Here is a 19721-nt window from a genome sequence, read left to right on the forward strand (position 1 = left end):
AATACTACATAAATATTTCCAGGCTACTTTAGTAATGCATTGTCTGTTAAGGTAAAATGTCCTTTATATTTTTAAATCCACCACATTTTAAAGCACTGTGGAGTCTATAAATCCCCATAGCTACAGAACTAACCAGTCAATTTGTTGTGCTAATAGCTATTTCGCTGTGTATGGGCTGCTGAAAGATGCCCTTTTAAGAGGGAAATCCTGTCATTTTACTCTTTTTCCTCCATGAGGTGTGTTAGTCTTACACATTCTGGCCATCTTCCAGCTTTTGCATAAGTAACTGCTGGTTTCTGTGACTGAATAGCCACTATCCATCATCCTCAAAGGGCGCTATTGTAATCCTTCACTCCTCACTGTTATCTGACTGGCTCCTAGTACCAGTTAAAATTTTGAGAGATATCTGCTAGTTGCATATTTTGACTAACGATTGGCTGTTACAGATAAATAGCTGGTTGTTCTTTCCATCTCTTGTTTCAGTTTCTATTTCCCACTATTATCACATATCTTTCTCTTTGGTTTAACAGACTAAAATCTTTTGTTTTACTCAAGTATAAAAACTTGAGGAATTTCCTCCAGGACTTCGCGGAGTCTTCCCGGATTTTCATTCATCTCAATATATATTCTTCCCCGCTTTCTTACTGGAACTGGAAACGAAAGCAACCCGGCTGCAGTGAGCAAGTGAACGAATGGCCTAATCCCCCAGGATTTCTGGATGTTTGCTTGTACATGTCATCCACATTGAAGTACTCAAGGCTAAGCATGTGGGGAACTGCCTGTGTGCTTTTAATTTATATGGCGTTTTTTGAAAAGAGACAAGTATTTGCCTCAAGTGAAGAAATCTCCCCAAAGGACTGTGCAAGACCAGAGCTAGACAGACAGCTGTGTGAGCTACACATCGGACTATGCGTGGCTTAAATAATTGACACATTATGCTAACTTGCCAAATTAGAGATATGGCTGTTCCACCCTTATCTAAACTGCTTACATATTTGGTAGAAGCATCAGCGAGCCAGTCCGGGGCCTTGAAAGACTCGGTTTCAGTTTTGGTGTCTCCATATTACTCACCCCCTAGAGGCTGTGGTGAATTATAGACATTGTTTTTGACCTTCTAAAAATACCAGTCCCTAAAATGAACCATTTGTGCGGATTGCATAACCCACGCCAGCAGAATTTCCCCAGCTTTACTGTGTATAGAACAATGCTGAGCCCAAACGTATACAGTTTGGCTGCGGAGTCCAAAATATGGCTAACATCACTGTCCTGTCTGAACACCAGAACATGGAACTGATTTGTCTAGATTACACGGAGGACCTGTTTGCGCTCATCGTGACACAGTGCAGCCCCGCCAGATTGTAGTTTTTTAAGCTTGACCCTCAAGATGTTTTCAGGAAATGTTTTTACTCGGGGAGTTTGCCTGAGCTTCCTCCAGCTCCACGTGCTCGCGCATATGAATAGAGCCTCCATCTTAGCTCGGCCGAGGACTTCCTATCTCGGGTCTGGTGTAGACCCTGGCCCTAGCTGACCGAAATAGACCACCCCCATGTCTGGAGTTGAGCATCAGACGTGATAAAAGACCTGCTGTTGGCCAGAGACCCGCCGTGCTGCCCAGGCCTTCTGCAACACCCCTCTTCCTCCTCTTTCATTTATGTCATTGTCTTGTCTTCCTGAGATACACTCACTGCTGCTGCTGTTCCAATTTAGGTTATTTTAGTTTTTTTTCTCCAGATAAGTATCTCTGTATGACTATCTCTATTACACTGGCCTTTTTTAAGTGTACTTCAGTCTTACCAAAAAACATTGTACAGAGTTTCTACAGAGTTTGCAAAAAAGCAGCACAAGACCAATCATCAATGATTAATACTAGTATGATTAACTGTCTAGTTGCCTGACAACTCAGCTGCAATGTCAGCTACTTCGACTTATTCATGTGGTCTCTTTCAGTCAAGGTTGCTGTCAAACATTTTGTTCCTTAATGTAACTCTACCTTCTTAGGATATAGAGCAATAATGTTTAAAAGCTAACTGTTTGAAAGATTTGGAAATGGAATTGGATCAAGACTTATGGGATTCAATTAATTTCAAGTAAAAAAAATACCATGCATATAAAAATACCAATATGACCACACAGGATATACCCAGAGATCAGATATGTGTCAAATGCCAGGCACAGAAATGCACATTTATTCACTCTTTTTGCATGCATAGTAAAATTAAATCATTTTGGGTGCACTCAGTAATGGAGGACATTTTTAGGCTAAGTGAGTTTGCTTTGTGCCCCTCACTGTACCTGCTTAACCCTCCTGTTATGTTCATTTGTCAGGAACAGCAATGGTGTTCCTGGGTCAATTTGACCTGGTGCATATTTAATTATCCAATTAATATCCAAAATAATTAATATCCAAAATAATAATAATAAAAATAATAATCCAAACAAGCAGTATGAATATTTTTTTACTAACTACATTTCTAATTATTCTATCAATATTTAGTGCAGTGGTGTTCCTTACCTCTAACAAGTAATGATTCAGTCAAGATAATCACTCATTTTTCAAAAAAAAAAGACATATTCAAACTTTTTTTTTATGTTTCACTACGTTACTACTTTTGAAAGACCAATATATTAAACATAATAGCTTTACATAACATTAAAACATAACATTGCAATTCTGTTTTAGTTTATGTTTATTGCAGAGGGTTATATGTTGATTACACTAACTAAAATTAAAGGCAGCAGAAGAAAATCTAAGATTTTTCTTAGCTCTTCAAACTTTTTAAACTTTACCTTTTCAATTTGACCCGTAACCTAACAGGAGGGTTAATGCCCATTTGGTCTACATTTTGATTTCTAATTGAGACAGGTTTTATTTTATTAGTCTATTTTGTTACAAGCCCCATCATTGACTTTGTGGCTTTTTTAGCTGATGTCTCTCCTTCCCCTTGGGTAGTTGACTTATGACCTCCGACAGTGGTCGGAGAGGTTTTGAAGGTTTTGGTCTGCTCTAAAGACCTATCTTTAAGGCTGTAAAACCCCTTAGAGACTATGTTCTGGTGTTTTTTTTGTATAGTGCTATCATTGTACTAGATGGTGGTGTGCAACTTCAAATAAATAAACTATTGGAATTAGACACTGGAGATGGAAAGACTCCTAGAAAGATGTTCCTAGAAAAGTTCCTAGAAAGATGTCCTAGGCCTGTGGTGGCTTCACTTTTAAGAGATGATACACTGTCCCTGCTTTTCTACATACACTCATTGATCCCAAGTTAGTGCATTGGATTTGGACATCTCTATGAATTGAAACCGAAACCAAATTGTTCATCATTTGATTCTTGGAAGAACTTGCTCATGTAAATGTATAACATTTCTTGTAACTCCTGGGAGACAAAAGTAAAAAAAGATTTACCTTTTAAAAGGAAGTGAGAAATGAAGAAATGAGACAAATGGGGGATGATAAAAAAGCTATTGTCAGCATGCAGCCCACACGCAACTGCTCTTGCGTTTCATATGGACAATGTTCTCTTTGTCCTCTGGTCTGGACAATGATCCCACGCCATTTACGGTTGTCGTTAAACAGAAAGGCATGAGTCGGCAGAGTAACAGAATACTGCAGACGGCAGACGAGGGTCTAATTTGGTTGTCCTGTTCTTCATGCTTGCTCCGCCGTGCCGATTCTTAGCAGGTCAAGCTGCAGATCAAGTGTCGCATTTTTATGCAGCGAGAGACGTGCCTGCCCCTGCCCACATGACGAGGAACCCTCTCCGACAAGGCAGAAATGTTGCCAAGCCTATTGACATCACAAACACTGCAACACTTCAAGTGCCTTTGTCACTTGACTGGGAGCTAATTTGAGCGCACGGTCTGTCCTCTCCTCTGTCCAGCGTGATGGGATTCAGCTGCACCTAGAGGTTAGATACTGTTATGAGCATTCTTTTACTGGTCACCCTGTACTTTGTACAGAGATCAGTCATGAGTTTACAGTAGCTGGAGTCTTATCTTATCAGTGACTTGTTTTTAGTATCACTTCTGCTCCTCTTTCTCTTTCTCTGAATGCCTCATTACTCATCACCAGTTCCTCCCTACGTGAAGGCAGTCATGCAGCACAGCTTCATTGTTCAGGTGTTTTGATCACTCCAGTGACCTCCAGGCCTTCTGAGGCAAATCTAGTCAAACAAGCCAAAAGCTAAATTGTTTGCTGCAGATTAAATATTATGGCTGCAGCTCTGATCATGGCCTGATGTGGAATCCGACTTCATTGTTAGCTGTCTGTTTGGAGCAGTCAAACAAATCAGTAAATCAAATCAAAATATTAAGTAAAAAACATATTTATATGGCGTTTTTTTTTTTTTACAACTGATGTTGTCTCAAAGCAGCTTCACAGAGATCTGTTCTGTAGGAGGACAGAAAAATCAAACCTAGACAAAAAACATAGAATATGTTTAAGAAAACCCAGTGTCATGGAAACATTCCTTCTGAGCTGATAAAAGAAACCTAGATGGAGATCAAGGCTCACCTGTATGTAATTATACTACTCGGGTCAAACTACTACTGGGCACTGATCCAAAATGAAAGTAGTGCCCCAGTGATAATGAGGCGTGACTTTTGCAGACACCGTTTTTTGTTATGCAAATAAATCACTCTTTTGCACTCGTACTGTTTTGGGAAGAAAAACGCTTTCGTTTCGTGACCCCAGCAAACATGCCGGACTACTTTCGGCTCGGACAATACTGGACAAGAACTCCGCTCACCGGACATGGTCGGGGGTAAGTCAGTGAGAATGCACGACACTGGTCATGTTGATGCCATACAGAGTCATGTCAAAAATCCTGAACTATCCCTTTAAGGAAAATAGTAAAATATGTAAATCACTGCCACATAAGAGTTCTTTACAGGATTCTCACAGAAGAAAATCTACTCAGTCTATCTACTGAGATTCCTATATGTAAAAATCTATGTATGTACAATCTCTACTATCCCCTTTTGAAAATTGCATTAAAACAGTAATGAAATCACATTTGCACATAGGCTTTGGAAAACTATGGTCAAAATGGACAATTTACATGAAGAATGAAAGACCAGATTTCATTGAAACACAAACACAAAGACTAAACTACAACCCAGAAAACTATTTTATTTTAATTATTTATTTATTTATTTATTTATTTTTTATCGGTTTTACTTCATTTTTATTGCACAATAATTTAAGGCATCCTCAGTGTTAATAGTTCCTTGTTTTGTATACGTTATTTTTTATGTTGAAAAAAAGTGATAATTGTGATATCAGAAGTGATAAAAAAAAAGAAAAAATGTATATTGTGACTGTCAATTATGGAAGTACACAATGGAAAAATAATGAAATTAATTTGATTAACCTCCCAGCCCTACTATATAGCCATCTAGGTGTCTTATATGTTCAGGAGTACTGATGTAATCGTACCAGTGGCGGTAAGAGTAATCAAAGTAATTATGATTGTTTATGGTAGTGATTGTAATAATAATAATAATAATGATAAGCTTAGGCTTCTGGCTGTTGGCAGCGTCTCTCAGCTAGTCTAGACATACCTAGATAATTGAGCTGTCCCTAGAGACTTCTCAAGAAAACCTAACTGCCAAGCCTGAGGGTGTTTAACACATTAAAATATGAACCAAAGTTCATATGCTTGTTAGTCATCTTATACATATACATTTAGTCATCTCCACCTACATGTATAGGTTGCTGCTTGTCTATATACTTGACGCTGATGGTTGATAGAAAGGTTGAGTCGAGTTGCGTAAATGAGGGTGATAAATAATCTACAGTCACAGTAAATACAGAATTCACTTGCGGAATTGGTTTTACCCATACTACTGCTTGACACCTGGGCAAATGAATAGGATGTGGGCTTTTTTATGTTGTTTAAATTGGTGATGATGGCCTGCCTCAACTTTCAAATCCAAAACCAGTCCAAACCAGCCAAAAAAAAGTATTTTTACACTACAAACAAATCAGACCATGGTTCAATTGTTCAGTGCCAAGACTAGCTCATTTGGTCAGACCGAATTTTAGTCTGGAACAAACAAGGTAGGTATGAAATCACTCTTAAGCTAATATTTACTGTAAAACAGAACATGCTAATGTTTTAAAACGATTGATTGCTGTAGTGTTGTTCAGTCGTTTTTTATGAATTACACATTTAGACACGTGCCAGTCTCAAACTGGTCCCTTATTTTGAAGCGGTTGAATCCTTGCCAGATCACAGGCATTCCTCTATGGAGTCTTTGGGCAGTCAAATCATAACACTTCAGAGAAGTGACTTGTTGATGTGGCTTTACCTAAATGCGCGAGTCGCTGATCGCCGTCCCCGGCTCCTGGCTCTGTCTGTTCCGTACTCCATTGTGTGGTCAGCTAGAGAACATCAGATCTGTTTTCAGCGGAAATTTGTGACATGCTTTGCATATTTTCGTATTTTTCCGTAATTTTCCTGGCACCTGTCCCATTCTGATGATGGAAGGGGGAGCATCCCGATCTTCCCCTTCTGCCGTCCAGCGCTGCAGATTTCCTGCCTGCTATTGTGTCTACTGCTGGTGGGGGACATCCTGGTTCAAGCCCTCAGGTCACCATTACCAGTCTTTCGCTTTCTCTTCCTCTCCTTCTGTTTTTCCCTCATCCCTTCTTCCCATTCCACTCACCCCATTCCCTCCTCCAATCACCCTCTCTCAATTGTTCCTAATAGATTGTCGATTCTGTGTGAACTAGAGTTGCAGCAGGATGCTGTTTTTAAGGTATACCATGGTAGGGGCCATACCATATCGTATGTTATAAAATTGCTAACGTTTTTAGTGCTTTATGGACCATCAGAGTACAATTTTTTTTGCTATTTGTAGCAAAATAAAATTCTCACAGTGGCGTGAAAAAGTATTTGCCCCTTACAGATTTCTTTTGTTTTTGCGTTTTAGTCATACGTTTTTCAGATTGTTCACTACACTTTAATATCAGACCTGGGTAAATATCCTTTTTAAGCACTTTTTAAATTATGATTTCATTTTAGAAAAAAAAAAATTCCAAACCAATCTGGCCCTGTGTGGAAAAAGTGTTTGCCCCCTAAATCAAATAACTTGGTTGTGCCAACTTTTAGCCACAACAACAATAAAGCTTTACTGATAACTAGCAATGAGTCTTTTACATCTCTGTTGAGGAATTTTGTTTCACTCTTTTTTACAAAATTGTTTTAATTCAGACACACTGGGGGATTTTCCAGTATGAATGGCCTGTTTCAATCAGACTTTGACTAGGGAACTCTATTGTAGAATAATATAAAAAGACATTTAAAAGGTGATTTAATTGGGATGAGCTGGAGCTTCAAAGCGTGAAGGAAAAGCAGCAACTATTGTTCAGCACCTCCAGAAACTCCTTCCTTTAAGATGCTGAGAAAACTATTCCAGGCGACTCTCCCTCATGAAGACACTGAGATTAAAATACCAAGAGTGTGCAGATCTGTCCTCAAAGATAAATGTGATACTTAGAAGAATCTAAAGTATAAAACACATTCTGGTTTCTTTAACACTTTTTTTTTACAGAATAATTCTGCATGTGTTCCTGTACAGCTTTAATATAGTCTTCAGTAATGAATTCACAAAGTAAAAAAGCATAAAAAGAAATATATACGTTTTTTAAGTCATTTCCTCCAGCCCTGGTGGAGCTACTTGTTGGAGCTTACGTAATGTCAGGTTGATGAGTCTTTTGTTCTCGCTTTTGTTCTTTCATCATTCGTCAGCGAATGACGAAATTATATTTTCTTATCTTTCCCAGTCTGAGTTTGCATCATCCATCATTCTCTTCCTCTCCCTCCTGTTTCTCCTGCCGCTCTCTTGTTTGCAGACAAAACACTGCACTGATGCCAGGCCACAGTGGGTGCTGGCACTCACCTCTGCACATTTAGCTTCCTCACTGTCCGACCTCCCAGAACCACTCGGTACTCACCAATCTGTCACTTTATTTCACCATGCCTTTATCACCTACTCTAAGATCTGCCTGATTGCAGACCAAGGGACCATTTTGCTGTTATTTTAAAGAAATCAGGCTGCACAAAATATAGTTTTAGCATTGTTACTGCTACTGATGTACTACTGCTACTAATGTACAAGTGCAGTAGTCACATCACAGGATATGCCATGTTTTGTTCAATGTAAAATTAATTTTTTTAAAGCTTATTTACAGCTTTGATACAAAGTAACAATCACACTTCATATTTTACATAACAATTTCTACTAGATTACAGATGGTATTTACCAAAGTAAATTTGTATCACTCCAGTCATTGATTGTATAGACTGCATTATTAATTATCATGCAGGCATGTTGCAACAAGGCAAGCAAACCAGATAACAACTGGTTATGAATTAAATGCAATGACAAACCTTTTTTTTTAAATACTGTGACGACCAGTGTAGAAAAGTACACCACTGTTAACTGAATCCCCCTCAAGGAGGCCCCTCCCACTAGTAACTGTCATTAACTAGCCAGCCGGATTAGTGATTCCCGCAGCCGGCAAAATATGCATTTTGCTTGGGGCCCCCAAATCCATTGAAACGGCCCTGTGTTGAATCATTGGCTTCTAGCTAAATGTATTGTTAATTCCTGTATTTTTTAAATATTGCAATATATTTATATAGCAGAACTACAAATTATCCAAATGTTATTTTCTTCAGTTATCGTGCAGCTCTGGTTTAAAATCTGTCTTTAACAAATTTGTCAAATCCGTTATGTAGATTCACCCTATAATGAGATTACTACTAGGGACTACTAGAAAATATTGATATATCGAAGTATAATGAGATTTGTCTTTGCAATACTTTATTGATATACAGGTGTTTAATTACTAGATTATGTGTTAACTTCCCTAAATCGAATCACAAATCAAATTGAATCAGGACCTTGTGAATCGGAATCTAAGTTATTTGGGATGTTTTTAGTTCCAGTTCCAGGTTGTAAGTGGATAAGAAAAGTGATTTTCAGAGAACTAATGTTGTAATTGTACACAGTTGTCAATTTACCTTTATTATCTGAATTATACTAAATAATAGCTGGTCATTTAAATAAGGATCATTTTAGAAAGATTTTTTAAATAAACCTCTACTGGATTTTCAGATCACACTATTATGTTTGCATTAAAACTGAAACTTTCTTTTACTTTTTATCAATTATATACATGTATTGTTCTACTGTTATACAGTTTTTGTAAAATTTGTTTTAAATAATCATAATATTGCCTTGCTTACTTTATCGCAATATTTTAAATTGTAATCCCAGGATCATGATGTGCATCATGTCAGCTATATCTTGCTCATACACAGACCTAACTGCTGCCAATGTGGAGTGGTATTTCCCTGACTCAGACAGTCTGAAGGGCATGTTTTAGAGCCAGCAGCGGAGAGTAAGGCGAATCAGTGCCATTTCCTGTTCTCTGATGAGAGGATGTTGTAGCTGAAGGAGGACATCCTGCTCAGGTCTCCAGAAAAATAAACGCATTACCACCTTTACGCTGATGAGTTACCAGCACCCTATCAATCTGAGCTTGTCCAAAACTCCCTCACAAGTCTTTCCAGTAATAACTGGAAGTGAAACTGGCACTATATGTCTATACACATGAAAGCGTCTCCTTTCAGAATTAATTACTTACTCAGTTTTGAATGTTGACCAACTAATTCCTATAAATTCTATCGAAGAATTTCTCAGGAGTTTTTCACAGTAATTCATTTGCCCAACCCACAGATATACTGGAACATCAGGTGCTCATGAGCAGTAAAGTTGATTTAATTCAGGCTTGTTTGGATTAGTTTTTAATACACATTTTAATGCGTGTGAATGGGATCCACGTGGTCACCCTCAAAGAGTATTGTAATGGCTTGGTGGTGGTGCTTAAGGCTACTCTTTGTCTTGGTGAACATTGGCGCACCACAGCTCACAGATAAGCAGGCACCCCTACAGTTTATACTTTCGTCAGAAATAAACAACAAAAAAGTTTGTCAGTAAACGTAAACGGTAACTTCCCAAAAAAAAAAAATATATTGTCACAAAATGCGTAACAGCAACAATCTGCTAATAAACTAAAGTACAGCACATAACATGCAAACAAACAAATAGAAGTAAATAACAAAAATATCACAGTATGGAGTATATTTTTGTATTGTGTCTAATATTGTTAGTGGCCATAATAGGGGTGGTGGCGGTATGGCCCTAAAATAATATCACAATAATTCATGATATTTCCGCGATAACGATACTCTTGGTGATATGACAAAACACTGAATAAAAAAAATAATGAAACAGATTTCAAGAATACACTGCTGCAACAAAAATAATAAAAAAAAGAAATACATTTTATTATTGTATATAATATGATATGACATGAATAGGGGTGGGCGATATGGCCCTAAAACAATATCACGATATTTTATACGATATATTTTATTTTATTACAATAACGATACTCTTGGCAATATGACAAAATCATAGAAATAAAAAAATATTTCAAGAATACACTACTGCAACAAGATTTATTTTATCAGATTTGTGACAGAAGTCAATGATCCAGAATGTCATGATACTAATAATAATGCACTCCAAATATCTCCATATATCCAGGATTAATGTAAAATAAATGATAGTGTACATATATAATCTGTCTCTAGTAGATATATAATGGGAAATGAGAACAGTGTGAATTTTTCTTTAGCTAAAAACAGTAAAAAAAAAAAAGTAGTACCCTGATGTGATAATTAGGGGTGATTTATATGACACCATATTTCAAGGTGTAATATCGTTCACGATATTAAAAAATGTTGGCGATATTATTGCGCATGATATGATATGGCGAACCCCTAATCCAGAATGTCATGATACTAATAATGCACTGAAATAAATAAATGATACTGGACAGATATAATCTGTGTATAGTAGATATATAATGGGAAATGAGAAGAGTTTGAATTTTTCTAAAAACGGTAAAAATAATAAAGTACCCTGATGTGATAATAAGAGGTGGGTGATATGGCACAATATTTCAGGGTATAATATCATTCACAATATTCAACATTTTTGGCGAATATATTATGTACGATATGATATGACACATCCCTACACTTTTTTATTATTTATAAAGAGGTTTTCTTTGGAACAGTCCTGCCAGAGTCTGCTGCCTGGCACTTGTATCTGAACTATGTCGCTGTATGTTTTGTAACATACTTCATCTTCATTCTTTTCTCTCCTCAGTTCTGTCAGCCGGGAGGATGGAGACTGTCTCGCGAGAGGAAGCCGCCAACCTTCTTTACAGTGGTGCTGACGGATATGGAGTCAGACAGACACTACTGCTCCTGCCTGACCTTCTACGAGGCTGAAGTCAACCTGCAGGTGAGATTGACTGACTGGAGCTGCTAGAAACTCTTGTTACCAGTCTTGGGTGACATGACCTATATACAGGTGCTGGTCAACGAATTAGAATAATTTGAAATAGTGCAATCATGAAATTCTTTGAATGCATTTTTTGTGCAGAAAGCAAATCAGGTGTTCACCGCACCTGTCCTACTCGTTAGACTAATCACAGAACTCGTTACCTGGAAAAAAATTTGCTCAGCTGAGCTTTCCAAAAGGCCCATTTAGGCCATTTAACTGTGACACTGTTGTTTTATTGAATTAAAATAATGGAGAAACCGTTTCATTGAATTAGAATAATTTTTATTATAATTACAATCATCACTTTCTCAGTATTTTGTGGCTGCCCCCTTGGCTTGTATGACTGCCTGAAGTCTCCGCTGCATCGATTTGACCAGCTTGTCGCAAGTTTCCGCACTCACAGCTTCCCAGGCAGTGGCGATGTTCTGCTTCAGTTGGTCCAGCGTAGTAGGCTTTCTGTCGCAAATTTTCCGCTTGACGATGGCCCAAAGGTTTTCAATGACATTGAGGTCAGGCGAGTTGGCCGGCCATGCCAAAACTTCAAGCTGTTTTTTAGTGAACCAATCTTTGGTCGACTTTGCCGCATGAGCCGGTGCAAGATCCTGTTGAAATATGAAGTCTTCTTCGCCGAACTGTTCCTCAACAGTCGGAATCAGGAACGTTTCCAGAACATCTTGATATACGGCAGCATTGACAGTCTTCTTGAGGAAGCAGAGTTTCCCTACACCTCGAGCGGACATGCATCCCCAGACCATAACGCTCTGGGGAAACTTGACGGATCTTTTCACGCACTCGTGGTTGTAGGTTTCGCCACCACGACGCCAGACACGAGGACCTTGGTCACCGAAGGAGATGCAGAAGCGTGATTCGTCACTGAAGACCACTTTCTGCCAGTCTTCAGCAGTCCACTCGCCGTATTCTTTGGCCCACTTCAGCCGTTTCTCCATTTGTTTCTTGTTGAGCATCGGTTTTACTGCTGGAACGCAAGATTTGAAGCCGAGTTCGCACAGACGACGGTAAGTGGTTGATCTGGAGACGTCAGCGCCGGTCTGCTTGTTCCACAAGTCGGTGAGCTCGGAAGTGGACTTGAACCGGTTGCTGACTGCGATCTTTCTCAGCTGCTTGTTGTCGCGAGCAGAAGTTTTTCGGACGCCGGAACAGTTGGTGCGCTTGCTGCAGTTTTTCTTGAGAGCTTTGCAGACGGAAGACTGGCTGATGCCGAGCTGCTCAGCAATTTTAGTTTGGGTCAAGCCTTGTTGGCGAAGGGCTTGAATTTGAGCCACTATTCCGGTTGAGAGGTCACGCTGCTTACCCATGATTGATTTTACAACTTAGAAATTCTACTCAACCCTGACTTTATACTGCACAGTGAACACTCTTCACAGAAAACAAAAATTCGAGCATTTATTCTAATTCAATGAAACGGTTTCTCCATTATTTTAATTCAATAAAACAACAGTGTCACAGTTAAATGGCCTAAATGGGCCTTTTGGAAAGCTCAGCTGAGCAAATTTTTTTCCAGGTAACGAGTTCTGTGATTAGTCTAACGAGTAGGACAGGTGCGGTGAACACCTGATTTGCTTTCTGCACAAAAAATGCATTCAAAGAATTTCATGATTGCACTATTTCAAATTATTCTAATTCGTTGACCAGCACCTGTACAGTGCTGCAGTGCTGAAACTATGCAGCTTCTGGTAGCACTTATGGCTCCTCGTAATGCTTATCCATGGGATTCTCAGCCTCCATGGGGTCTCAGGATCCCTCATAATGCTAGTGCCTGGGACTGGTGATTAAATGGATCAGTGGTGGACAGTAACTCACTTTAGATATTCTTATGTTATTGGCTAATTTAAAAGCAGTGGTGTATGAGGAGGCTGAGGTTCAGACGTCATTGGCCACAGTTACTTTGCTGGAAAAATCCTGCACTGTTTACTTGGCTTAATATTCTGTGTTTTTCATGCACAAGCTATTTGCTTCTCCTCAGGAACAACTTATTTTATTAAGCAACTCATGTCACATGCATTTTGATAAGTTGTGATGAGTTCCAGAAGCTGCTTGAGGGTTTCAGAAAGTAAACAGTCCTCTCCAGAAATGTGAACTGGAACAGTAGAATCTGCCACTGTTGATGCATCTTGTTTTTGAGTTAAAGCATAATAAATACTGTGTATTGTGAAAATGTGTTTAAATATCTTGATCAGTATTATCCATCACACATCTTTATTCTTGGCCTGAGTCAAGAAATATACTGCAATATATTTTTTAGCCTGTGATCCAGCATTAGTCTTTGATTTGACTGATCTGCAGATCCTCAAAAGGTATAAAATTTGTTAAATCATCACCCTTTTTCATCTACTCACCCAGTGAAAAGCCAATTGTGCTCTCTCGGGGCTCTGGCAGCTGATGGCAAGCTGCATGACCTGGTTTTAAACCAGCGATCTCTCGATCGTAGAGGCAGCGCTTTAGATCGCATCTCCCTAAGGTTTCTTTACTAAAAATACAGAAATCCCAAGCTCACTGAAAAGGGGATGTACTATAAAAATTCACTTTTTGCATGCTTTCGTATTTCCACTTGGTTCTTGACTGCCCCTACAAACACTCAAAGTGCAAAAAAATACATCCATTCATTTTCTGTGAATCGACTGAAATAGTTTGGTGTCAGGAATCACTTGCTTCTATGATCTGTTTCAATGCTCTCTTATTGTGACGTCACAATAAGGAAACCTGCATAAAACCACCCTGGGAGCACCCCGACACCACCCCTCACCTGCCAACCCCCACCAGAGCCTCAGCCGTTAGATCAGATGAAGAAATGGAACAGAACAGTACAGAGCAGGATTAGCCAGCAGACGTCTTCTGAGGGAGGGATCTGTAGCACATGAGGAAAATGGAAGTCTTTTAAATAATTAGTTTTGTGTTTCTAGTTGTTCGTTGTTTGCCATTTAACACAAGCATTTACCACAACTAACGAGTGGTAAATGTATAAAAAGTAACAGAGCTCTTAAATGGCTCATTCTGAAAGGGACTGAAATTGATAGAAATAGAGCTGGCAAGATCTCTAATTATAAGAGTGATTTTGTGCAAAGAACTTCACAAACATGTTTTGTATAGCTTATAGACCTATTCTAACGTGTGTAAAAAGAGGAATAATGTGTTCTCTTTGAGTGGTGTTAGGAAGTCTTAAGAAGCTTTACATTAAATTTTTCCATAATTGCAAGTTCCCTGGTGAGAGGATGGGTCATGAACTGCTAGGGGTCTTGTAAAACAGGTCACAGTAAACAGAATTCTGTACACTTTAAAGTAACCAATGGCGTCACTGTAAATTGTGCTTCTCATTAATGCCAAGCATTCTTGTTTTTTGTGTTTTCCCACATCCTAACAAAACGCATTAACCTGGAATTTCCTCCCGGCATCAGGATTCACCATTATAAATAGGCAAGACAAAGACACGCATTGCCACGCCGTGACTCATTTCAATTGACCTTAATTCTGTTCAAGTGCTTAGAAAGGTTATTGAATTTACTTCGTATTCGTGAATCAGTGCGTTTACCGCAGGCGTCAGTCTCTGTGCCAGCATGTAGTTTTATTGTGGACTTCCTGTTGCTTCAAAGCTCCAGCCTGAGCAAATGGTTCAAGTCACTCATGCCAACACAAATACGTGTAATGCTGCGGCCGCTGTGCGTTTGTGGCCTGGCCCTTTTGAAGGTTATGCAACGGTTTGGCCGCAGAGTGGAGCGAAGAAGCCGGGCGCATCGGACGCGAAGGCTGTCATGGTCCCCAGCTGTCGGCCGGCGCAGCCTCCCTCCGTGACTTCTCGCGGGAGTCGTCCTCCCGTTGTCTCTTTCAAAGAGATCCTTTAATCCTCCTCGTTTAGGCCGTGTCCTCTGGTGCCGAGCTCTGTGGTCGGTTCGGGGAGGAAGGCCACCCGGATGTGCAGCTGTAGAGTCATCGCACACATTAGGGCCAAGGACTTACTCATTATTAACAGACCCTTTCAGATTTCAGACAGTATTTGATTTAGAAGCCAACATTTTGGGGGGATTTATTAATCTATGCTGACGTGACTCCTACCGGCAGACTTGCAGCATTGATTAAATGATATTACTATGATAGGCTGTTTATTATAATGTTATTTGAAGGGCTGTCTGAGTCCTACAATTTCTTTATGATAATTTAAATCCCAATTTAGTTTAGAATCTTTGTTTTAACCATGAAGTTTAGAGCATCATTTGGTCTCCTTGAGGCTCCATTAACAGACATTATTGTCCAGCCAGGCAGCACTGAGGAGAGTTCTCAGAAAGTAAGTGAAAGAGAACCACAAACCACACACTATACTATACCATATGACGGTGGTACAATTATGATTTTGTTTTTACATGTGTAAATTCAAAGCTATTAAAGTGTTAAACAAACCAGAATATGTTTTATACTTTAGATTCCTCTAAGCAGCACATTTATCTTTGAGGACAGATCTGCACACTCTTGGTATTTTAATCTCAGTGTCTTCATGAGGGAGAGTAACCTGGAATAGTTTTCTCAGCGTCTTGAAAGAAGGAGTTCCTGGAGGTGCTGAACAATAGTTGCTGCTTTTTCTTTAAGCTGTGAAGCTCCAGCTCATCCCAAATCATCTCAAATCACCATCTCAGTTGAACAGGTTTAGATCATACGTAATTCCATGTGTCCCTTAATTGTTTTCTTGAGAAGGTGTGTCTAAACTTTTGACTGGTCTTGTATAACAGTAAATAAACATTAGTACCGGTACTCAACAGACATGAGAGCTGAATGGTCAGATAAGACAGTCAGACTGGACTATAAGTTATTAAACACACTATAAAACAGTACTTAAATACTAAACTAAATAAATCAGCCAAGAATCATTAAGTATATGAACTGTTACTAAAAATAAAAGGATTTTGCTTTAGTTTTAACCAACAGCCCATCTTATCTAAACTGTGGGGCTGTATTATTTATACAACTATAAATATCAGATTGGTTTCATTCGATACTTTACCTTAGGAGCCTGAGATCAGATTGGAACTTATCCCATAGCTATTTGTGCATTATAGAAAAAGCACTAACCTGGATGCTCTACCACTGCAGGCAAAGTGAATTCATTGCTTTTTATTTTGGATTTTTAGATCTTTTTTTTTTTTCTTTGTTCACTACAGAATTCCAAGCACTGAAGCAAAATTCCCTTTTATCTGATTGGACAAAGCAGCTATGGAATCTATTTTCTCTCATAATTGAGCCAAATCCTCCCAATAATGCCGAAATGTGTTTTCCATCTATGGGGGTATTTTAATCTCGCGCTCCCCTCAGATAAGATGCTGTGGCTCTCGTGGCATGTTTTCATAGTCTGAGCAAACTCAGTGGAGTCCAATAAAGAGGTTAGTCAGCAGGGTCTGGATGGTGGGCACCAATATGAGCTTCTGCACGTGTTGGAAGCTCAGATACGACAATTAGAACCAGATTGAAAGCTTAGAGACTCTGGATTCATGAATTGTTCGGTATAGATTCGGTTCTTTCTTGTATCTTTAGTTATTTTTTAATCTGAGGAGGAAAATGAGACGTGGGTCACCAATAATAAATATAGGTATTTCCTTGTTTAGCCAGTTTAGGCAGTTAGTTTTGTCAAGGTCTTGTGAATAGTTGTAATTATTGTATGTTTGGTTTAGAAATGATTGCCAAGTTTTCTTACAGTTCCTCAAGGATCAGATCAAGATTCCAAGCGATCACGTTTTCGCCTGCAATTTAGCACATTAAAGAACAATATTTTCTTGGCTCAGCTCTTTTTAGACAATGGGCATTGTACAGTCTGCGGTTGTTCACGATGTTCTTGCTATTTCTGTAGAGATTACATCTTTTGACACAGTTATGAAGGAAATTAGATTTCTTTCCAAATACACACTGAGCCTAATTTAATTGATTAGATTTCCAGGCTCCACTACGTTAGCGCACCGCGAGTATCGCGAGCCGACGCAGGTTACAATAACATCCCCCCAGCCACTGGAGAGTACACTTGGACAAAACAGTGAACAATTATATAATTTCTATAAAAAAAAAAAAAAGACTACTCTGAGCCAAGTCTATTAATAGGCCAGCACCTGGGATACCATGTCCCTCTGGATATCTGCGCTTAACCCACAGTCAAAGTCCAAACCAAAGTTTATTTGTCACATACATTCTGTAGTCTTACACGGCGCAGCCTTCAGTAAAATGCTTTAATCAGGACTGCCCAATCACACACAAAAGATAGCTATAAATACATAAATTAAAAATATATTAAGATAAAGAAAATAAGAAATCTATGCTCATATCTGATATATACAGAGAATAGAAATAAGTACACTAAATTTGCCATCAAGAATTTACACAATATAGAAAGAATATAACCATGTGCAGTATAGCTGTGTGAATTGATGAATTTTCTTATTGTATAAACAAAATGATTATAAGCTTATCGAAGAAATCACTGGTGCTTAAAGAACATAGACCAATTGTACGCATTTTTACAGAGATTGTAATTGATATGTAGCAAAAATGTGTTAATCAATGTAATATACATGAAAGAGTATTTGAATATATATGTGTGTATATACAGGTGCTGGTCAATGAATTAGAATAATTTGAAATAGTGCAATCATGAAATTCTTTGAATGCATTTTTTGTGCAGAAAGCAAATCAGGTGTTCACCGCACCTGTCCTACTCGTTAGACTAATCACAGAACTCGTTACCTGGAAAAAAATTTGCTCAGCTGAGCTTTCCAAAAGGCCCATTTAGGCCATTTAACTGTGACACTGTTGTTTTATTGAATTAGAATAATGGAGAAACCGTTTCATTGAATTATAATAATTTTTATTATAATTACAATCATCACTTTCTCAGTATTTTGTGGCTGCCCCCTTGGCTTGTATGACTGCCTGAAGTCTCCGCGGCATCGATTTGACCAGCTTGTCGCAAGTTTCCGCACTCACAGCTTCCCAAGCAGTGGCGATGTTCTGCTTCAGTTGGTCCAGCGTAGTAGGCTTTCTGTCGCGAATTTTCCGCTTGACGATGGCCCAAAGGTTTTCAATGACATTGAGGTCAGGTGAGGTCTGCTTGTTCCACAAGTCGGTGAGCTCGGAAGTGGACTTGAACCGGTTGCGATCTTTCTCAGCTGCTTGTTGTCGCGAGCAGAAGTTTTTTGGACGCTGGAACAGTTGGTGCGCTTGCTGCAGTTTCTCTTGAGAGCTTTGCAGACGGAAGACTGGCTGATGCCGAGCTGCTCAGCAATTTTAGTTTGGGTCAAGCCTTGTTGGCGAAGGGCTTGAATTTGAGCCACTATTCCAGTTGAGAGGTCGCGCTGCTTACCCATGATTGATTTTACAACTTAGAAATTCTACTCAACCCTGACTTTATACTGCACAGTGAACACTCTTCACAGAAAACAAAAATTCGAGCATTTATTCTAATTCAATGAAACGGTTTCTCCATTATTCCAATTCAATAAAACAACAGTGTCACAGTTAAATGGCCTAAATGGGCCTTTTGGAAAGCTCAGCTGAGCAAATTGTTTTCCAGGTAACGAGTTCTGTGATTAGTCTAACGAGTAGGACAGGTGCGGTGAACACCTGATTTGCTTTCTGCACAAAAAATGCATTCAAAGAATTTCATGATTGCACTATTTCAAATTATTCTAATTCGTTGACCAGCACCTGTGTATATATATATATATGTATATATGTGTGTATATATATTTATATATATACATATACACACACACACACACACACACACACATATATATATATATATATATATATATATATATATATATATATATATATATATATATATATATATATATATATATATATGTGTGTATGTAAATAATCTGTCATAATATGCATAATAATAAGTTGCATTTTGTTGAGTGTCAATATATTACCTTACATAATGCTTTGTAGCACTAAAATAGGGTGGTCTAATATTTGTAACTTATCACCCACATTATCTGTGCATTATTTCGTACACCACAGGCAGTGGCTTTTATATTGTTTACATCTGAATTATAATAAAAATTTTGGCTATATCTACCAGTCCTAGTGTGAAATGTAGAGGCAAGTGGTCAATTATAAAGTGTAAAATGTGTGATAATGCTGTGCAGCTGAGCAGGTAGTATAAAAATATTTTTTTATATTTTTTAATAGCCAAAGAAAAAGTTCTAAATGTGTAAAAGGCCGGTTACCAAATTCCTGTTTATATCCCCACTTGCAATGCTCCCAACACTAAAAAAAGTAAGGACCAGCACATGC

The 19721-nt window shown here is 38.5% G+C and overlaps 1 protein-coding gene across 2 annotated transcripts in view; it reads left to right on the forward strand.

Annotated features, from left to right (window-relative positions):
- The window catches only part of sbf2 (SET binding factor 2), a 207335-nt gene that overhangs the window by 46866 nt on the left and 140748 nt on the right, over nucleotides 1-19721 (forward strand). For both annotated transcript variants that reach the window (XM_049465532.1, XM_049465533.1), the window contains exon 4: nucleotides 11250-11387. In XM_049465532.1, the coding sequence (XP_049321489.1) occupies nucleotides 11250-11387 (138 nt within the window). The remainder of the gene's footprint in view (nucleotides 1-11249; nucleotides 11388-19721) is intronic.

The sequence above is a fragment of the Astyanax mexicanus genome, chromosome 16 (assembly GCF_023375975.1).
Source record: "Astyanax mexicanus isolate ESR-SI-001 chromosome 16, AstMex3_surface, whole genome shotgun sequence".
Classification (NCBI taxonomy): Eukaryota; Metazoa; Chordata; class Actinopteri; order Characiformes; family Acestrorhamphidae; genus Astyanax; species Astyanax mexicanus.